The sequence below is a fragment of the Puntigrus tetrazona genome, chromosome 12 (genome assembly GCF_018831695.1).
Source record: "Puntigrus tetrazona isolate hp1 chromosome 12, ASM1883169v1, whole genome shotgun sequence".
In the NCBI taxonomy this organism is placed as follows: domain Eukaryota; kingdom Metazoa; phylum Chordata; class Actinopteri; order Cypriniformes; family Cyprinidae; genus Puntigrus; species Puntigrus tetrazona.
Window position 1 is genome coordinate 777,368 of NC_056710.1, and position 20,932 is coordinate 798,299.

Genomic DNA, 20,932 nt, shown 5'->3' on the forward strand with positions numbered 1-20,932 from the left:
GGGAGTTTTACCTATGTTTCTGGACATTACAGATTTTACAATTATACGCATTCTGTGGAGAGAAAGAAAAAAAATAGTTCGAGCTAAAATTTATATTCGCTGCTCATGGGAACAGATTAGAAGAAATTCATCTTTTGGGTCATCACTTTTTCACCAAGTCCTCTAAAGCGAACGGGTGCCGTCAGAATGAGAGCCCAAACTCTGAAAAAGACAATAAAAGCATCGAAAAAGTCTGTGGACATGACGTGAAATATGGTGTGTATTTGTGTCTTTTCGGGGTTTAGACATGTTCTGATGTTTATTGGTGTTTATCTTGTGATATAAGAGGAAGAGATGACCGGCTGCCGCTAGAACTAAGAAAAACCCTTTTTTCTGACGTGAAAATTTGCGCTGCCGTTTGTGCATTTTATGGGTATTGCTTCCGGTCTCAACCACATACAGCTAATTTTAACTGTATAAAACATTTCGTTTTGCTGCTTGATATTGAATATTGATGTGTACTATCATGTCATTTTAATCTTACCTATGAACACGCTACTTTCTAGTGCAAACAGTTTAATGCACGTTATTTTCCTACAGCGTCTAACGAACCGGAAGCCTCACCCATAGGCTTAACGTTACTTCCGTGTTCGGGGAAAAAGGTGTATAGTGATCTGTAGACAACTGAAAGAGCCACAAAATGGCATGGTTTCATTTTCTTAAAATGGATTTATTAACATACTTACCTAAACTAATTTGTTCTTTTTGTCGTCGTCTTCATGTTTTTCCCCGCGACTGAACGCCATTGCTTGTCAATTTTAAACGGTTGCTTCCGGTTTAAATACTATTACTTTCTTCAGTCGCTTTGCCAGTTTTATAAGTTCTAAATCAATTTTTGATGTTAGAGGACAACAGGAAATTGACTTTTTTTTTAATGAAGGAAGCTAAAACGCCTCAATGATGAATGTGCTTCTGACAAACGCGCAGTTCTTGCAATATTACCTCAGACAGAACTGCTAAACCTGAAAGTTTTGACTCTTCAGTTTCAGACAAAGAACAATTGCGCCCCCTGTTGGACATTTTTCAGTCACACGAACGCTCACATTGATATGTTTGATTGTCTTGTGCGATAACGATTGAAAACAACGCAGGAGAATGATAAAAAGCGTCTCTTTAATTGCATATAATGCTATCGACGCTGTTGTTATCGACAAAGTAAACGCACCTCAGAGATCACAAGAGGAAAACTTGACCTGTTCATGCACGACAGGGTACTATTGTGACAAAAATGGCATTTTCATATCAAAACCCAGAAATTATTCAGTCGAGCACCAATGCATTGCAGAGTGAGAATAAAACAAAAATGGATTTTTGTCTTCTCTGTCTCTTTTTTTGGACAGCAACAACAGACGAGGACACTAAAATAATCCGATACTTGGATTAAATCTCATCCTGTTCTGCCAGATATCTTTTATACTGAATACCGGATGCTTTTCAACTGGTCTGATGCCACCAAATGACCTTTAAAAGACCCTGTATTCACATTGAAAACTGCAGCATTAGCGGCAAACGTTTACAACTCAGACGTAAAACTCTCATGATACGAATGCCAATAAAGCAGTTAGTACAAAATATATATACAGTTGTATTTGTAAAATAAATAAGTTCAAGGAAATGGAAGTTTTCTAACCAGTGTAAGTGACTGACTGAATGAATTTGATTAATAAGTTGCTGTAAATTAGACAAAAGCAGACAAATGAAATAAAAGAATTATACATCGTATAAATAAAGCGTGCAGTAAACAAGCATTTTCTCTCCTCTGAGATGGAAAGAGCGTTGTTTTATTCTGCTCCTTGTGTGTTAATCTAAAGAAACGTCCGGTTTGATGATCTGGTACGTGATCAAATATTCAGGATAAGCCTTGGGAGAAAAAAAAGACAAATCAGTAATAGTTTCAGTTGACAGAATGTATGTTTTGTTGGTAATACTTTGCAAAAAGGTTAATTAGCTAACAACATTAGGTAGCATGATTTAAGAATGAACAATACTTGATCAACAATATTGCATTATTAAAATCAAAAGTTGGCTAACATTAGTTATGCACTGTGAACTAACATGAACAAATAATGAACAACTGTAACTTTGTTAATTAAATGAACACGTTTATTCAGCAGAGTGCTCTTCTTTTGAACTTATCAGTGAATCCACCCCAAAAAATGTATCACAATTTTCTTAAAAATGAGGAGCAGCATAACTGATAATAATAAGATTTTTTTTTGAAAATCTTATCAGCATATCAGAATATTCAACTAATTTTATAAAGGATCGTGTTAAACTGTAGACTTGACTGATGATGCTAAAACTCAACTTTGCATCACAGAAATAAATAACATTTTAAAATATATTCAGTTAGAAAACAAGCTCTTTAATATTATTATTTTCTTGTAATATAATAATAATAATAACACACAATATAATTTCCCAGTTTATTTTTAAACAAATAAATGTTGCCTTGTTGAGTATCTTCTTTTGAAAAGATTTTGAAAAATCATACCAACTTTGGAATGAAAGTAAATATTGACCAGTATATATCTGACCAAATGACCAAAACATATTTGCAAATATTATTTACTACAGTGTACATTTTGTTGTTCATTCTTGTATGAAACTGTTATTTCAGTATCACTGAGATGATCTTATAGTCTTTTTTAAATAGTTAGAATTAGTTTTTATTGTACTTTTTAAAAGTATTTTAATTGTTTAAGCTAAATAAACTTTAACCAAAATTAGTAATAATTGTTTTTGTCATTTTTATTAGCTTGTTTTAATAAATGTCTATATAGTTTTTATTTTGATTTTAGTTTTAGTTATATTAGTACACCCATTTAAATTAAATATGTGTGTCTGTATTATATATATGTATATGTATATATATATATATATACACACATATATATATATATATATATATATATATATATATATATATATATATATATATATATATATATACATACATACATACACACATACACATATATATATATATATATATATATATATATATATATATATATATATATATATATATATATATACATATATACACATACATATATATACATATATATATATGCTAAATAAATGCTAAATAATCCTGCACATGCTATCCCAGAATTCAAATGGGTTGTGAATGCATCCTGTAGTACCTGCTCTCCTCTGTAGATGACGTACTCAGCCAGAGCGAGACCGTTGACACTGGGCCGGCCAGTGACCGAGTGGTGTCCTGGGGGTGAGTGGGCCCTCTTCATCGCGCTGAACTGCAGGAAAGACTTCCCCAAAGTCACACGGCAGAACAGAAGATGCCTGGGAGGAGGTAAAAAAAGCAAAGAATAGAGCACTTCAGAAAGGAAACGGAAAATCAATTTCTGTTCAAGGTTTGGAAAATTACACCACCAAGCACCGTTCTGCTGACAAAACACACTGCGCTGGGAAACGTGAAGCCGCTTAAATGAGAGGCCTGCTGTAACGGGATCTCATCTCACCTCTGACACGCGTAGCAGGACCTGTCCTTGTGAAGAGGGCAACCCGTCCCTCCTCCTATTCCGTAAACGTACTGGTTGCTTTTGGAAGAGTTTACAGCGAAGTAGATCCCAGCCCCGAACATTCCCCCGATGTACGCATGCCTCTCGTCGAAGCCCTTGTGAATGATGGCGTTTACGAACGGTGACCCTGGGGAAAGCAGAATCAAAGCACTTGAGTCGAGCGAACTTTAAATTTTAAAGGTAACCAGCTTCGGCAGATTTGAGTTTTCTCAACTTCTCTTTTTAAGTTTGTATAACAAAAGTTGGGAAAACTACAAAAATAAGTTGAAAAAATGTATCTGCTGTAGCTGACACCGGCCAGTGCTCCACACAGAGATCTGATGATCATCAGTATGTCTGGAATGACATGAAGAAATTACAAACTGAGACGGACTAAATCCAGAAGATCCGTGGACTGCAACGTCTCTAGCTGCTTCCTGCAAAGCTACACTACTATAAAAAATTTTAGGCACTTGTGCAAAAATGCTGTAAAATAGTGTCTTAAATCCATTTACTTTATCAATGAACTTCTATCAACTAAATAAAAGCAACTTTCATTGTGACCATCTTTTGCGTTTACAGCGGTTTTTGCTCTCGATGAACATGCACATAGTTTTTCAGGTAGTTTTGCTAGTAGGTTTCTCTAGTAGCAAAGTAGCAAGTAGTTTCAGGTAGTTTTGCTAGTAGTAAGCATCTTGGAGATGTTGCCACAGTTTTTCTATGTAGACTGCAAAAAGGTCTTACATGTACAATTAACTTACAATGAAATATTTCAAAAAGAACATGCGTATTCTATAGTGTTCTGTCTATTGTGTGAAGTCTATCAGACTCTATTGCTGTCAGGATTAGTCTTAATGAAAAATAGAAAACAAATGTTTTCTAAAATACAGTATATACTAGTACATATAAGGATACAGTAAAAAAATGCATTAAACAGCATCTGTCACTTTAAAAACAAGGCACGCAGCGTTAAACCTTATGCTTGTGTTAATCGCTTAATATGGCAAATTATCATGTTTAGAATAACTTGGTTTGTGCACTTTTTCTGGAGCAGCTCACTCAGCGTCCTTTGTTGCATTTGCGGATGCATGCTGTCCACACGAAGGAGTTATTTATTAGTGCAGAGTGACACGACTGGGTGATGTTTTCTGTGCAAGGTGTTAAGACATGATTTAATCAATTAAGCAAATGATATATTATTAATATTATCTATTAGTGTTTGCAGACCGAATCAGAATAGCCGTGAATGAGTGGTTTTAAAAGCAGGCCACACACCGTGGAAAAGCATGCGTTCATTGGAATGGTTGTGGTTCTCTTCAGAAACTTCCTTTCTGCGATGGGTGTATCTCTCCCACAGCTTCTTATTGCACACCTTCTGGATCTGACCAAAAAGAAAACATACCACTTTTATCACTTTTTAATTTAATTAAAATGTACACAAATATAACATAATACTGTAAAAGTAATGTTCATTGTTAGTCACTGATATCTAATGCATTAAAGTGAAAAGAAAAGAAAAGAAAGAGTCGACTCTGAATCATTGAAGCGAGTCATTTTTAAAACGAGTCCCAAGCAGTTGCATGTCGACGTCAAAATAAAACATTAGCATATTGCCCAAACACTTGTTGGTCTTTTTACGTTGGTCTGAATGAAAATGGGAATTCATTCTTTGCCACTAGGTGATGCTATTGGACACAGCTTTAAACAAAATCGACCAATCTTCTCGAATGTTTACATTCACTTAATAGTCTATATACAGTCTGTTAAATACAAACAGTGTTTAAGCATAAACTCGCCTTTTTAACATCATTTTGTAAGTAGTTGGCCATTTATGCACAATAAATGTTCTGTGCGCACAGAAAACGCTCTTTAAGAGATAGTTTTGTCATTTGCTCACAAATTAAACATTAATAGTTTTACAAAAAAAGAATAATAGGCAATATTTCTATAATATAATATATAACAACGTATGACAAAAAAATATGTATTCAGTACAAAACCAACCATTTACTCGAATGCATTTACCAGCTTTTATCCGAAACGAATTGCTTTGCTTTCAGTGTATCCATTTTTCATTCACAAGTGAATTCCCTGAGAACGGAACCCGTGACCTTGCTAGTGACATGCTCTACTTTGAGCTACAGGAAAAATAAATTAAATCTGCTGGAAACCCTGGAAAGTAATGCAATGCGAAAAAAAAGGGTCGGGGGAGCAGTGTGGGAACAGGGCTACCGAAATGGTAAAAATAGGAAAAAAGAAAGAAAACCAATATGAAGGGAAGCATTCAGATCTTTTACCTTCACAATGTTGTATCTGTTGAAAACCCCTCCCGCATGACCGCCGTCCCTGTGTTCCCTTATCGTACTCCGCATCTGTTCAGAGACACGAAACACAAGGAACCTTTGGAAACAAAACACGTCCTTGGTGTTTCAATAATTAGCTACATGGTACTATTCCCTGCGGCTTCATAAGCCACTTCTCACACGTACGTCCATGTTACGCTTATAGATAATAAGACTGTTGTTATTTTGAACAAAATGTCTAGGGGCTCAGATGATGCTTGAGGAGAAACTTGATAAATTTGAAAAAATCTGCACAGCATTTTATACAATAAGAATCTCTACCTCCTCCTCAACCGACTGAAACTCCTTATCATCTGGAGAGAGATCTATCAGTATCGTTCCACTGTTGGTCGTGTTCAGGGTCAAGTAAGGGTTTAAACCTGTGAAGAGGATGTGGACAAAAATTTTTTTTCCAGCTGATAAATGATACAAACACTGACAGCCAATCAGAATCCATCTTACTATAACGAGCTGGAGAATTTAGGCGCGCTTACAATAAACAGACGATATCGTTTGCTGGCGCGGACACTAATATTGTTATCTCTATAGTTGTCTTTATAGTTATCGTGCTTGGTGTGAATGGGCCTTTAGTGCTGTCAATCAACTTTTATTCACTTATTATGCAAATTAATTAACTGAACTGACTGCTATTAAATCACATACATTAATTATTAGCTGAAAAAAAGGAAATGCAGAGTAGAAAGCTCTAAATGTGCAGCATAAGAAAAACACATTTAATTTGAATGCTCGGAGAGAGGGTGGAACAATAAAGTAAATTAATTTTGGTGCGTTTTGCATTTTTTAACAGTCTATTTCCACCAATGTATTAAAAAAAAAAGTAATTGCAACTTTTTAATCTTACAATTCTGACAATTTTACATCCTGCAATACTCACATTTTTCTCAGAACTGCATTATATATATATATATATATATATATATATATATATATATATATATATATATATATATATATATATATATATATATATATATATTTCTCAGAAAAAACTGAACTGTCATATTTAGATTTGCAATATTGAGCTATTCAATATTGAGCTATTCAAAATTCATTTGTTAAGTCATGACGTAAGAAAATTGTCTTATTCCTCAGAATTGAACTTCATAGCAAGACATGAACTCGCAATTCTGAGTTTGTATCACGGAATTTTTAAAAAAAAGTCTGAAACGTGAATTTATATCTCACAATTTTTACTTCAATTCCTCTCAATTGCAAGTTAACATCTTCAGAATTGTGAGATAAAAAAAATCTAATTACCTTTTTCATTCTTTATTCAGCGACGGAAATAGGCTTACATGCTAAGTAGACCTCGAGGTACATTTTTTTAAAGAAATGTATAATATGACCTCAATAAAAGCAGCTTGTACTGAGAAAAGCATTCAACTTTAAGCAGAGATCTTAGAGGAAAAGAGATCAAAGTGCTCTTTAAACCCTCTTTCTAATTAGGGATTCTCTCAAATGGATGAAAGGAGAAGCAGCTCTTACTCTGAGGTCCACTAATAAGTCTTTCCGCTCCTTTGATGATCTTGTGTCTGTGACCGTAAGCGCTGATGCCGATCTCCTTCAGCTCTTTGTGGCCCATTTCCACCAGGACGTCCAGAGTTATCTATTGACACAGACTTGTATTAATATCACGCCTCTAGGCATGTAACTAATGTATTAATTCCACTGATCAAACGAGAGATTACTCTACAGCATCTTCCTCTAGCACATCTCAACATTTCAGTCAGCCTGCTAAACTCTGTCCTGGAGGTAAATCTGGCATACTGGGGAGGGGGGTAATAAATCATATTTGTAATAATTTATGATATTTAAATAGCTACAGGTTGTATGGAAAGATCTGATAAATTCCAGTGAATTGGTTCGTAGCAAATAGCTGTAATAAAAATGAGCGTGCATTTTATGCATAGAATTTTATGCACATTTTGGAATATCGCACAAATACTGGATGGAAATGCCAAGATTAATGCATAAATGCAAAAAGCCTTTTGAGTTGGATACATTTTTTTATCTGCTAAGAAGCAATGAAACGTTTATGAAACGTTTACTGTTTTGTCTGTTCGCTCTGAGGTGTTCATTTATATCATATATGAAAATGATTCAATTCGCTGCCTTCTATATTCTTAGTGATATTTATTTCCACACTTTACCGGAAAGTGATGATTTAGTTCTTTTTGACTCGTTGGATAGAAACGGCGCTTTATTCACAATATTCTAGTTTTGTGCGTAAGTTTAATTAGAATTTTTGCACGGAAACATAGCTAATGATGACTATGCACCATTTTATTTTTATTTGATTATTCATTGACATTTATTTTTTATTATTGGAATTTATTTTATTTTGTCTTGAAATATTAATGTTATTTCTTATCTTCTCTGTTCTAGAGATTACATTAGTTTTACTTCAAGCTGTTCTATTTCATTTTATTCTGAAATTCAAATTTGAATGTAGCATGAACGAGAAAACAATTGTGAAAATCGAATGGAAATGTGATTATTATGTCTGTATTGCATGTGCTGTTGTTTTTTAAACAAGGGTTATTCAAACGGTGACATCACCTATGACATCACAAGCATTCCGAAAGCTTTAGAACAAACTGGTCAGAACTTCAGACTTCCTCTGATGAACTACAAGTTGCAGTCAATCAGCTGGTTACTTGAATCAGTATATTTTCTCAAATAGCTAACAGCTTCGACTTTTCTTCTCCAACATCGCTTGGAGACACGACCAACTGGAAACACAGTCGGTCTGATTGAGATGGGGTGCGTTGTTAAAAGAAAAAGATGGAGTTCTGGAAGATCAGAGAGCATAAAACCAAAATGGAGTAAATCAAACGATCGCTCTGCTTCTGATTATTCAGTGGATTCCCACAACTCAAGCTTTTCTTCACAAGCACTACTTGAAGAAACATCCATTTCTGACCCAAGTTCAGGCAGTCAGGTTGAGAGGAGACGGCGTGTTAAAAAACGATACAAGAAATCTGGCAGACAGAATGTGCAGCAAAAAAGAAGAAGATTGCAGCTCCAGTCTGATACTTCGATTGATTGCCTCACCTCTGCATGTGGGGAGACACCTATGGAAGGGTCCGGCAAGGATCAAGAACTGTCTGGACTGTCTCACCTCGAAGACCCTGAGGTCACATCTGGAGAATCACACGTGAAAGACTCCAGAAATAAACAACCAGGATTGTCTAGTGAGGTCAGACCTGTGCCTGTCAAAGATGAAGAACAGCCTGGACTATACTCCAGCAATATTGAGGTCAGACTTGGATGGTCTCCGATGAAAGGGTGCATCATAGATAAAGAACAGCCTGGACCATCTCGCCCTGTAAAGCTGGATCAGGGTGTTAAGAGAAAAAGAGAGAATTATGGCAGGTCTCAGAGCAGTGGACGAAAAATGACCAAATTAGACCCTGCTTTTTACCCTCCAGCACCACATGGAGAGACATCCAGTTCAGGCCCAAGTGCAGGTGTTCAGTCTGAGAAACAGGGCGGTAAGAGAACAAGAAAGACTGACAGAAGATGCAGATCAGAGCACCAGTTGGAAACTCTAATAGAGTTGCTCAGCTCTGAGTTTTCCCACATGTACATTAGTACCTATTACATATTACATAAATAAATAAATAAAAATTCGATCAACTGCTTGACGGATGAATATACTGTTATCAAAAGACGACAAAAATGGCTAATGACAACATTTAAAGCGATATCTTAAGATTTGTAGTATTGATGAATAGTCAAAGTAAAAATAAAATGTCTTTATTGTGTTCATTGTCTTGAAGCTACAAATGTTATTCAGTCAAAAGCTGTGTGTGAGTGATTTTCTCCTTTTCTTTGTTATTTGACTTTAATAAAAGACAGCAGTTTATTAGGCTGCTGTCCGTTTACTGTGGACCTATAATGCAGAATTCACTTTCACATTGTTTTTGATCATAATATACCTCTGATTAAATTATAAACGATAATAACACTGGGTGACTCGTTTTCTTTTTCCATATATACAATAAAAGACATTTTATTGCCCATTTAAGTAACATAAAATTAACATAAACACAGAATTTAATGAAAACAAAAAAATTTAATTAAGAAAATGTTTTTGATATTTTATAGGGCCTAGAAAATAATTTACATTTACATTTACATAATTTACAATTTACATTTTAATAAATTGGTGTTAAATAAGACATGATATTCGATCAATTTCATTTGTTAATTAAAGGGGTCGTCTGTTGTTGCTAAAAATACGTAGCAGGTTCTTTTAATAAGAAAATGTAATTTACTTACTTAAAGGTTGTGAGTCAGAAGCACCAGACTGTTCTTGCAGAGTTAGAATTGTCATAACGTTTATAAATATCTCTTTAGTCTTTGCAACTTCTTATCTATGCACTAACAGCTTGTAACAGTCCAAAGAGAGAGAAAAATCGAACATCGCATCATATCGCCCCTTTAAACCAGAAAAGCAGAATTTGAAAAACTTGCTGTGAACTTGTTTAAGACTCAGCATACTCTGAACTGGGTTCGGACTCTAAACAAATTGGCCTCGACCGGGATAAGCATAAGAAAGTACCTGTTCTCTGTCAAAGATCTCCAGCAAATGCTCCAATCCCAGGTTGTGAAGAAACTGGCTGATACTCAACTCTACAGCTAGACCTGTAAAAAGCATCAGGTTAAAGAAAACTTTCAGCAGTCATCAGATATTCGCTACAACCAAAACCCATCTTGAATAAACCCACCCTCCTCTTTCATCTCTATGCCTATGGCTCCTTCAGCTCCAGAAGGTGGTAGTAGTAGAGCGCTCAGTTCAGGGAAGGTCCCGGACTGGCTGTTTGAAGAGAGCGGCTTTGGACTGGAGTTGAGAGTCGACGGCCCCACCGTCACAGACGCAGAGACGCTGATAACCTGGGGTTTAAAGGAGGTCGGCAGAGCTGCCGTGAGGAGAGCTCGGACATCATCTGCCTGGAGAGATACAGACAGCGCATGATTTAAGTGACAACCAACTTCTTCTTGAGACACACAAGCCCATATTTAAATCGCACGCTTATGTGAGTGTCAGTCGCATCTCAAGCACATAGAGCGTGAGTTCAGGAACAACATTCGTCACATTAAATTGATACATATATATATACATACATATACATATATATATATATATATATATATATATATATATATATTGTGACGAGTCGGCTGCCCCTCCTCTTTATTGTCACCATCACCCCGTCCTTTATTCGCCGCCCTTCACCAGGCTCCCGACGGGAGTGGGTGTGTTCGAGAGGAGGGGCGGGTATTGTTCAGGTCTGGCGGCGTGTGACGAGGCACACCTGAAGTGAGTTAGCCTCGTTACCGTCGCCGTTAAATACCGAACGCGCCTCTCCTCGGGAGACCGGTCTCTTCCCCCGTGCATGCACGCTGGTGTCCTCGTGGGTCCAGGAAGGGTGCGCGATGGACCTCACCCCGCCGTCCGAGAAGTGCGTCGTGGGACCCCCGTAGTCCAGGCTGTGAGCACACAGCTCATCCCACTCTGCCGCCCGGAGCAAAGAAACGACGGAGCACGACGAGGACACCAGATCCCCCTTTTATTTGGACACTTCCCCCTTGGACACTTTATTTTGTATTATTATTTTGTCAATAATAAAAAGCCTCTCCGAGGCCTGACGCCACGCCCACTGTGTCTGTCGTTGGCTCCTCCCACGTCACAATATATATATATATATATATATATATATATATATATATATATATATATATATATATATATATATATATATATATAAACGTTTAATGGACATTTACTGAAGCACCACTCACCCCATAAGATGCAGCATTATGGAGAGGAATGAGACCACCTTTATCCTGAGAGTTCACCTTTGTCCCGTGTTGCAGCAGATATTCAGCCACCTCCAGATTATTATAGCCAGCTGATCATGAAACATAAAACAAACAACATGAACATGAAAATATCCTCTTTATTTAAATATTTAATATTTGACTCTTTCCTTAAACACTTGTGGCACTGTCATGATCACAAAATGTTGAACTTCCAGTCAGTTTTGTTCAGTGCAAGTCAGCGCAAGAGTTTAGATAAAAGGCAATTTATATGACAAAATATGCTAAATATGCATATAATAAAAATGGTTGTGGTAAGTATTAATGACCATTAGTCAAGACGTTTCAAAATATCAATTCAATTTATGTCATATTAATGGGTTCTTTACACATTTTCAAATGCACTTCCTGTTTCCTGACTGTTTCCTTTACAGTAAAAATACACCATCAACATTTAGATTTTTACGGATTTAACATGCATTTATATTAAAACAGTGTATATTTTATTAACTGGTGCAATGTTAATATACCAAACAACTGAAGCACTGAATCAGTTTTGTACGAGAATCCCCATAAAAACACAGGTAATATGAGAAAGACAAATGCAATAAACGTGTGTTTCATGCGAGTGCAAATTTTTGCAAATTTTTAAATGCAAATTTTTTAATCTGAAAGTGCACCGTGCGTAAAGTTATTGTTTTTAAAACGAGTCCCAAGCCGTTTCACATGTCAACATGAAACATTAGCATATTGCCCGCCCCCTTGTTGGTCTTTTTTCCGTTGGTCTGAATAAAAATGCAAATTCAATCTTTGCCACTAGGTGCTGCTTTTGGAGCTGTAAAACCTCACAAACAACTTTAAATTAAATCAACCAATCACTGGAGGGGATTTGGAAAAATGAATCCTTGAATAAATCGTTTGGGAGTCGTCGAAGAAATAAAGGTAGAAATAAATGCCGATTGCAAGAAAATAAAAGTGGTTTTTTTGACCTTGCATGCATGTCAACCTGTTATTTGGGACTCCTAAAACCGAAATACGAAACCTTCATAACCCACAAACAGGTACTTTCATTTATCAACACAAGATGTAACTAAAAAAAAAAGAACATTCTTAGAAATCATGGGAACGTCGATATAATTTTAGTTTGTTTCTATAAACTAAGGGACATTTCAACGTCATGTTTTATAATATTTCAGTAATTACTTTTTTAGTAGGCTATATTTTCAACAAGGGAATTCACGGATCATGAACTAAAAGAACATTAGTATTACAATTTTTTTTATGATTTTTATTTCATGTTCAATCACAGATTTGTGCATTTTAATTCCCGACGACCTAGCTAGAGGCAGACCTAATAAATGTGACGTTCAACAGCATCTGTGATGCCTGTGTGTAACTGAGAACGCTTTACTGACTTACTTTCGCTTCGTGTTTCACCAGCACTTCAATGACGTCGTTATGGGACTTCTCAGCGGCCAGATGCAGAGGTGTGAGGAAGCTTGCGTGAAAGATAGACATCCAGAAGTCATTACCGCGCGTGACAGGAACTCACGCGCTGATCCTTTGAACATCGTGACCGATTGACTCACTCTTTATTCTTCTCATTGACGTTGGCGCCTTTCCTGAGCAGCAGTTCACAGATCTGTTTCCTTTTGGGATAGGGCGACGTGGAGACACAATGCTGTCAAAGACGATCACAGATATCTCTTTTATTCACTTCGAGTCCTATAAAACCATAACCACGTGATGCTGTGTGGTATTGGCATCACATTTTTTAACGCCTTGAAATGTGGCTCATTAAAGAGGATTTATAGCTTTTTACAGTTAATGTTTTGAGTCTTTAATCAGTTGGTTCTCCACCCTGCTTGCCGCTAAAGGTTTCCAACCTTGGAGCACAAAACCAGCTTTAAGTAGCACGGGTACATTTATAGCAAAAGCCAAAAATACATTGTATGGGTCAAAATTATTGATTTTTCTTTTATGCCATAAATCGTTAGAATATTAAGTAAAGATCATGTTCCATTAAGATATTTAGTAAATATTTCAAAAGTTAATTTTTGCATACAACTTTAAAGGCCCTTTTCTAAGTATTTTCATTTTTTTGCACCCTCAGATCCCATATTTTCCAATTATTGTCCAATCCTAACAAAACATACATGAATAGAAAGCCCATTTATTTAACTTTCAGATGATGTACCCTTATGGCTGGTTTTGTGGTCCAGGGTCACAAATAGAATAGGGGTGAAACTGTTACAGTATGACATTAAACACTGGCATAAGGCATTGAAAGGTTTTAAAGAAGCACATTACAGTCATTTAAATGTATGTATGAAAAATATGAATGCATCTCTGAAGATTATTGACTTCCATGAGAAGTTTTGATGCTACTTTACTTTCTTTCTTTCTTTTCTCCATATAAGCAGAGATTGTTCTACTATTAAAAGTTTATGAAAGTGATTGTGTGCATATTTGAGATAATAATGCACCATTCACCTGCAGAATGCAAACATCTAGAGGGCTCTGAAGTCTGAAGTAGTGAATTTAAAAATGTAAAGTTTTAGTTTTAATGTAGTAATACAACCAACATTTATTTTTTGCTCGTTTTAAATCCATATTTTGCATTATTTTAATGTCTGTGTTGTTGCATTGGTAAAGACATAACTCTTTTTTTAATGGGGGTTGAGCAAGTTTTTTAATATTAACATAGTTGGAAACCACTGCTTCAAAGATATAATGATAATGATATAAATAAGAAATTATTTTTGTTTGTTATTTCCAGAAAAAATATAAAAAGTAAATAAATAAATAAAAAGGTGTGAGTCGGTGTTTTTTTATTTATTTTTTAATTTTTTAGAAATTAATACTTGCATTAAAATGCATTAATTAGAAAATTAACCACTTTTATAATACTCAAAAAAACAAATGCTGTTTTTTTAAAAAGTATAATATATTAAGCAGCACAACTGTTTCCAGAATTAATAATAATAATAATAATAATAATAATAATAATAATAATAATAATATGAATGAGCAGCAAATCAGCATTTTAGATTGATTCACGTAACATCACGTGACAATGAAGACTAATTTAAAATTAATTTTAATAATTATTAATTATTAAAAATATATATATTATTTTAAAATATATTTAAACACTTATTTTAATTGGTAATAATATCTTACAATAGTGCTGTTTTACAAAAAAAAAAAAAAATCTCAGTGAGCATAAGATGCGTCTAATAATTGGTCATTATATGTAGCGTACTTATTAACTAATTCTATTTTGTATTAAATAATAAAAATATGACATATAATAAAAAAGTGAAAGCAGTCCTTACCAGAGCGGTTTCTTGGGTTAGAGGGTGCTTAAAGTTGATGGTCTCGAGTGCCGCCTGCAGCAAAGCATGACCTCTGAACTCATCTGCAACACAGAGCGGCACCCTATCAGTTCAAAGTCGACCCAGACAGAATGAGAGCTGGTCTTTGAGGGCGGTCTCAAGCTCACACGCCAGGAGCTCTTTCAGCGGGGCGGTCGGGGCCAGATCGACGGCGCTCTTGTTATGGCAGTTGAGGAAGTTGGGGTCTGCGCCGTAGCTGAGCAGGAGCGAACAGACCTCCACTCGGTTTTTCGAAGCTGCCTCGTGTAAAGGCGTGAATCGCCACAAGTCCACAGCGTTGACACAAGCACCGTGCTGTGCGAAAACGAACAGATGGCAGCGTTGTTATCACAAACAAGAGAGCAGGCGAGAAACGTGCGAATTAGGTAAAACGGACCTACCTTTACCAGCAGCTCAGCGACTTCATAGTGACCGTATGAACAGGCGTTATGAAGAGGCACAAGATCACTGTTGACACGAGACCAAATTTAATACGCACGGTTTTAAGTCTTTGGGTTTAAAATTAGGTGAATCATTTTGAGTCAAGTGCATAATACACATGGTTTTGAAAGTACACGCTTAATTATAGATGTAATTTCTCCAGAAACAAACTCATTTACGTCTGGCCCGAGGATAAATACATTTTCCGAAAATTGTATTTTTCGGTTGAAATACCTTTAAAAATCTGGAGAACAATTATTATCATTGCTATTATTATTTTGTTTAAATAAATGAGTTATAAAAACACGCACAAATCAATCATATTAAATGCTACAGGCAACAACATTATAAATGCACCGTATGAAAAATTAAAATCGACTGACAACGATTATTTCGATAATCGATTAATCGGTTTGTATTTAAATAATCAGTTTAAAAATAAAAAAATATTTAATTAAAATGCAAAAAATTTTTATTAAAAATAAATTATTTAAATTATAAATATATTATAAATAAATTAGCCAATATCCAATAATACTGATTAAATAAAAAAAATAAAAAATGATCCCATACGCCGGCAAAGCATTATGGTACTGCTATGCATCCGTAGCAAGGCAGTCAAGCCTGCAACACTGCCCAAGCATTCAAAACCTGCTTTGCTTTAAATGCAAGTTATTCCATTTTTTTCTCCGCTAACTTCAAATCACACTGGAGACGCACATCGTACCCTTTGTCTTTAGCGTGCACGTCGGCTCCATGCTGCAACAACAGCTGCACTGTCTTCACGCGATTATACCCCGCGGCCAGATGCAGAGGAGTGGACTGAAACCAACAAACAATCCATTCACAAAACACACACGCAGACTATTTATTCAAACCCGGAACGATCACTCTCAGCAAGGTTGAGAACATTTGAATGCGTTTGCACGTTCACAGTCAATAACTCACCTTCCTTCCGTCGCTAGCGTGACGGTTCACGTTTAACGGCGTGAGGAGGCTCATCAGTTTTTCTTCGTTTCCACTTCTGTGTGAAAGCATCGAGCGCCGAGTCAGTTAAAGGAGTCACGGCGGCAATTTAGCACAGCGGTATTCATCTCTCCTCAGGTCTCCTAAACTGTTTTGAGCTTAAATTGTTATTAGCGTGCGCTCTCGAGGAGTTCGTCCTTTCTGTAGTCACCTAGATTCAGGAAAGAATGAAGTGTGTTAACATAAATGGAAATCTCGATTGAGCCTAAAATGAAAGCAAAGTCACCAGAAAATTGCCAATTACTAACAAATAAAGCACAGGAAACGGGAATTACGGGAATCAAAATCAAGTGTTTGAAAAAGATGTGTGGCAGCTATATAGTGCAACGTATGATTATTTTGATATGCTGTTTATTTATTAAATATTTGTTTAGTAAAATAATAAAACAATACATTATTTATCCACCTTCCGCCCAACGTTGCCCTCCAAACAATGTGGACTTCATAAGTAACGAAGAAATAAAGCAAACATATCCATGTAGGCTATGCTATAAATTAGTGCTGTCGAATTATTAATCCAAAATAAACCCAAAACTAAAATTATACAAATACAAAATGTATTATTCACACACTTGCATGTATATATATTTAAGAAAAATATGTTACGTTTATATATTGAATACATTTATAGAATATATCATTTATATGAATATAAATATGTTCAAAATGCGTGAGCGTGTCTTTATATACACGTATATTATGTAAACAAAAAATTATTTGACTATTTTGGATGCGATTAAACATGATTAATCATTTGACAGCACTGGTATAAATTATGTGTAAAAATAGTTAACATATACACATGTAACATCCTAAAGCACAACACAGCTAAATAAATCATTTTTATATTATTTATAAAAATAATAATTTTAATAATTTAATAATTTAATTTTTATATTTAAATATTATTTCAAATATTCTGGAAAAATGCAGCGCTTTACTCAGCTTGATGACTGAAGCCTGCGAATTTTAACAGACTCACATTGAAAATCATTTTTGGATTTTTTTACGTTTAGGCACGAAATGTACATTTTAGGAAAACCCCTCTTAAAATCGCATGAAATGCACCCAACAGGGCGAGCTGCGTTAAAACTGTGCTATTCGAATCGAAGCACTTCAGTGGTCCCGAATCTGTACGAAACCTCTGAAGCCTGTTTTGGGTCACCGTTGACTTCCATAGTAGGAAAAAAAAAATACTGTGGAAGTCAAGGGCGACCCAAAACAGCCAATAGCTTTGGCAGAACAAACATATATTAATACAGATTTGGAACTACTCTACTTTTTTTTTTGATCTCCATCATATTCATAAAAATGTGTTATTTGCTACTATAACTGGTTGCTATTTTTTGTGCACGTGCACACAAGGTCAGAAAGACTAATAGCTCAATAATCCGTTAAAAAAAGCAATCGTGTGCGTGCAACTCGTGAGCACGTCTTTCCTCATTCCATCACTTTAAAACGGACTTGTCTTTCGTAATCCCGCTTCCTCACTCACCGGTCAGTACGGCTTTGGTGGCCGGCTCGGCGAGGTCGAGCGCCGTCCTCCCGTCAGCGTTTCGGATCGTTGGCTCAGCACCATGTTGCAGCAAAACTACAAACGTCAACATGCTTGAAACGGCTGTATCCGAGATCCGGGTGTATTGTACTTTTTGCTTTACCGATGCAGACGTCGATCTTGCCTTTGATGGCAGCCTCGTGCAGCGGGGTGTAATTCCAGTTGTCTCTGGAGTTGGCGTCGGCCCTGTGTCGCAGGAGCAGGTCGACGACTTCGGCGTGACCGAACGAGCAGGCGTTGTGGAGCGAGAGGAGGCCGCCGTCGTCGCGGGCGTGCACGTCTGCTCCGTGCTCAAGGAGGCAGTCCACCACGTCTCTGCGGCCAAAACCTGCCACAGAAGATGGGATTAAGAACGGATGGACCGCCTCCGTTAAGCACAGCTTCAGCTTTACACAGTGATAGTGGAATTTTTAGGAAACATATTCAATATCTATTCAAAAAATAAACAGTTTAACAATTTAACAATAATGCCAATGAAAACAACAGTCGTGTTGGTAATGTCCAATAGGGTAATTACATTAACAATTAGGCTATCATCATTGCGACAATGACTAATTTTCACGACATTTTTTCTTTATAATCTATAAACAGTACAGTCTGTAGCCAGTTTTTTTTATGCTAGTTTACGTTATAATGTTGCTAAAGACGTAAAATGCACGTCCTTTTTTATAATAGACAATTGCAATCACATTTATTTTAAAAATAATTGTATTACTTTAAAACTATATATTATATATAAATTAATTTAAATACTAAATACGAATTTTAATTATTATTTTATTTTTTCATAATTGCATTGAATCATTTTATTAACAAATTTTCTAAATTATAAACTTAAATGTGTATTAATTTAATATATATAAAACACAAACACACATTCTATTCTATATATATATATATATATATATATATACACACACACACACATATATATACACATATACATATATAAACATATATATGTATATAATAAACACTTATTTTTGACAGCAATAAAATATATTAATTACAATGACAATATGTGTGTATCAAAATGCTATTGCATGTTAACATAAACATATATTGTTCCTATGGTCCAGGCTACTTATATTTACAGTAACAAACTAAAAAGTGCACTTAATTAATCTCAAAGACCCTATATATTATAATAAATAAGAAAAGTTTTTTCATTTGTAATTATTTAATAATTAAATACATGCAAATACAACAGTATTGGGGATCAATTATATAAAACCATAATACTGATGACGAGCATCATATAATATAAAACCAGAAGGTAAGATAATGTCTGAATAAATTAAATTCTTGGTTTAGACACAGGACGAACAGGACGGAATAGGATGGAGAGAGGGGCTCACCCGCAGCGAAGTGCAGCGGGGTGGATTTCCTCCCCGCGGTGTCTCTGCTGTTCACAGTCACCGGGCACAAGAGCTTCTTCACCCGCTCCAGGTCGCCGCTCCTGCAGGCCTCGAACAGCTCCCTGGGCTCGGCGGACCCGGAGCGCCCCACGACCCCCGAGAAGCGCCGGACCGACATGGGCAGGCTATGGGAGGGCAGCGGGAAATCCCAAAGGCTCGACATGAAGGCCGGAGAGAGGCGCGGGTCTCCACAGTCACAACCTTTCGACAACAGCCACTGAAGAGAAGAAATGACTCCGCTCGAGCGTCAGGAGCTGTCAGTCTAGCGGGGTCTCGGAACCACAGAAATGAAAACGACGCGTAGAACGCCGCTTTCAACTAAACAGGGGGCTCGGAAGGGGCGGGGCTTTGACGGCCACACTTTTTCCTGATCATTTTTTTATACATTAGGATTTTTCATTAAAGAATTCTAAGCCACTAAAAAGAGATTTTTGCAGAATATTGGTAATGTAGTTTTCCGCTCACACACCTATTTAGAAATACATTTTAAATAACAAATAAAGTCTACGGCGAAAACTAAGGGATTTTTAAACCTGTATGGTAAAATGTCGCAATTAAATTCTGGCAAAAATGCTTCAAGTGTTATCTGAAATGAAGCGCTTCAAAAGCAGCTCGAAGAGGTGCCGCTAAAGCTGATTGCATAATTTCACATAGAAAATCATCGTTTGATCAAGCGTTATTATTTAAAGCATCACATCAGTGGACTTCACCACATATAAGAGCATGTACACCATTTAACTTATTTAACCATAATTTTATGGTTCTTCATAACCAAAAATATGAACATTAATGTTATGTATATATATGTATATATTTTACACAAATTGTCGTTAGTCTTTGACTGAATTTGTATGTATTTCGATATAAAACAATTACTTTTTGCTGAAGTGAACGGCGATGTCACGTGATAAGTGTGACTTTTCTCAGCGTTGGTCAAGTCTGACCAATGATAGTCGTTTGAGATTACCGTATGTCGGTAAAGCGATTGATCGAAACTCTTCCTATTAAGATTATTAAAACAAATGTCAATTTGTATGAAGTCGTTAACGCATTTTAGCATAGATTCTAAGAATTATGTATAGTGGCTACACTGAGCCGCCATGCGCCCCCTGGAGGAATATAAGGAGACTCAGACTCGAAGTGTGAGTGTGAGGATTCCTAAAAATAATGTCTTGAAAAGGCAGGTCGCTTGGTTTGAGATACTACAGTACTAGACATCACTGAACTCCTCGTGTATTATATAAATATAGAACACAAAAAAATAAAATAATAAAAAAGAATTATATATATATAAAGCGCAGTACCTGTTTTGTTTTTGGAAGCAGGTTTGAATATGAAATAACCATCCATTACAAATTATGAT

General features: G+C 35.9%; 1 protein-coding gene across 1 annotated transcript; it reads right to left on the reverse strand.

The window, feature by feature from the left end:
- Positions 1-1,133: 1,133 nt before the first annotated feature.
- Positions 1,134-20,357, reverse strand: LOC122355750 (poly [ADP-ribose] polymerase tankyrase-2-like). The gene is given in 22 exon segments (XM_043254315.1): positions 1,134-1,899; positions 3,189-3,345; positions 3,525-3,711; positions 4,839-4,944; positions 5,861-5,935; positions 6,188-6,285; positions 7,412-7,532; positions 10,494-10,576; positions 10,660-10,882; positions 11,735-11,844; positions 13,172-13,198; positions 13,201-13,250; positions 13,342-13,433; positions 15,091-15,173; positions 15,258-15,444; positions 15,531-15,597; positions 16,298-16,392; positions 16,519-16,597; positions 16,714-16,747; positions 18,092-18,187; positions 18,255-18,479; positions 19,510-20,357. Coding segments are annotated over 22 exon segments (2,478 nt in total). The 5' UTR covers positions 19,733-20,357; the 3' UTR covers positions 1,134-1,839.
- Between the last annotated feature and the right edge of the window lie 575 nt (positions 20,358-20,932).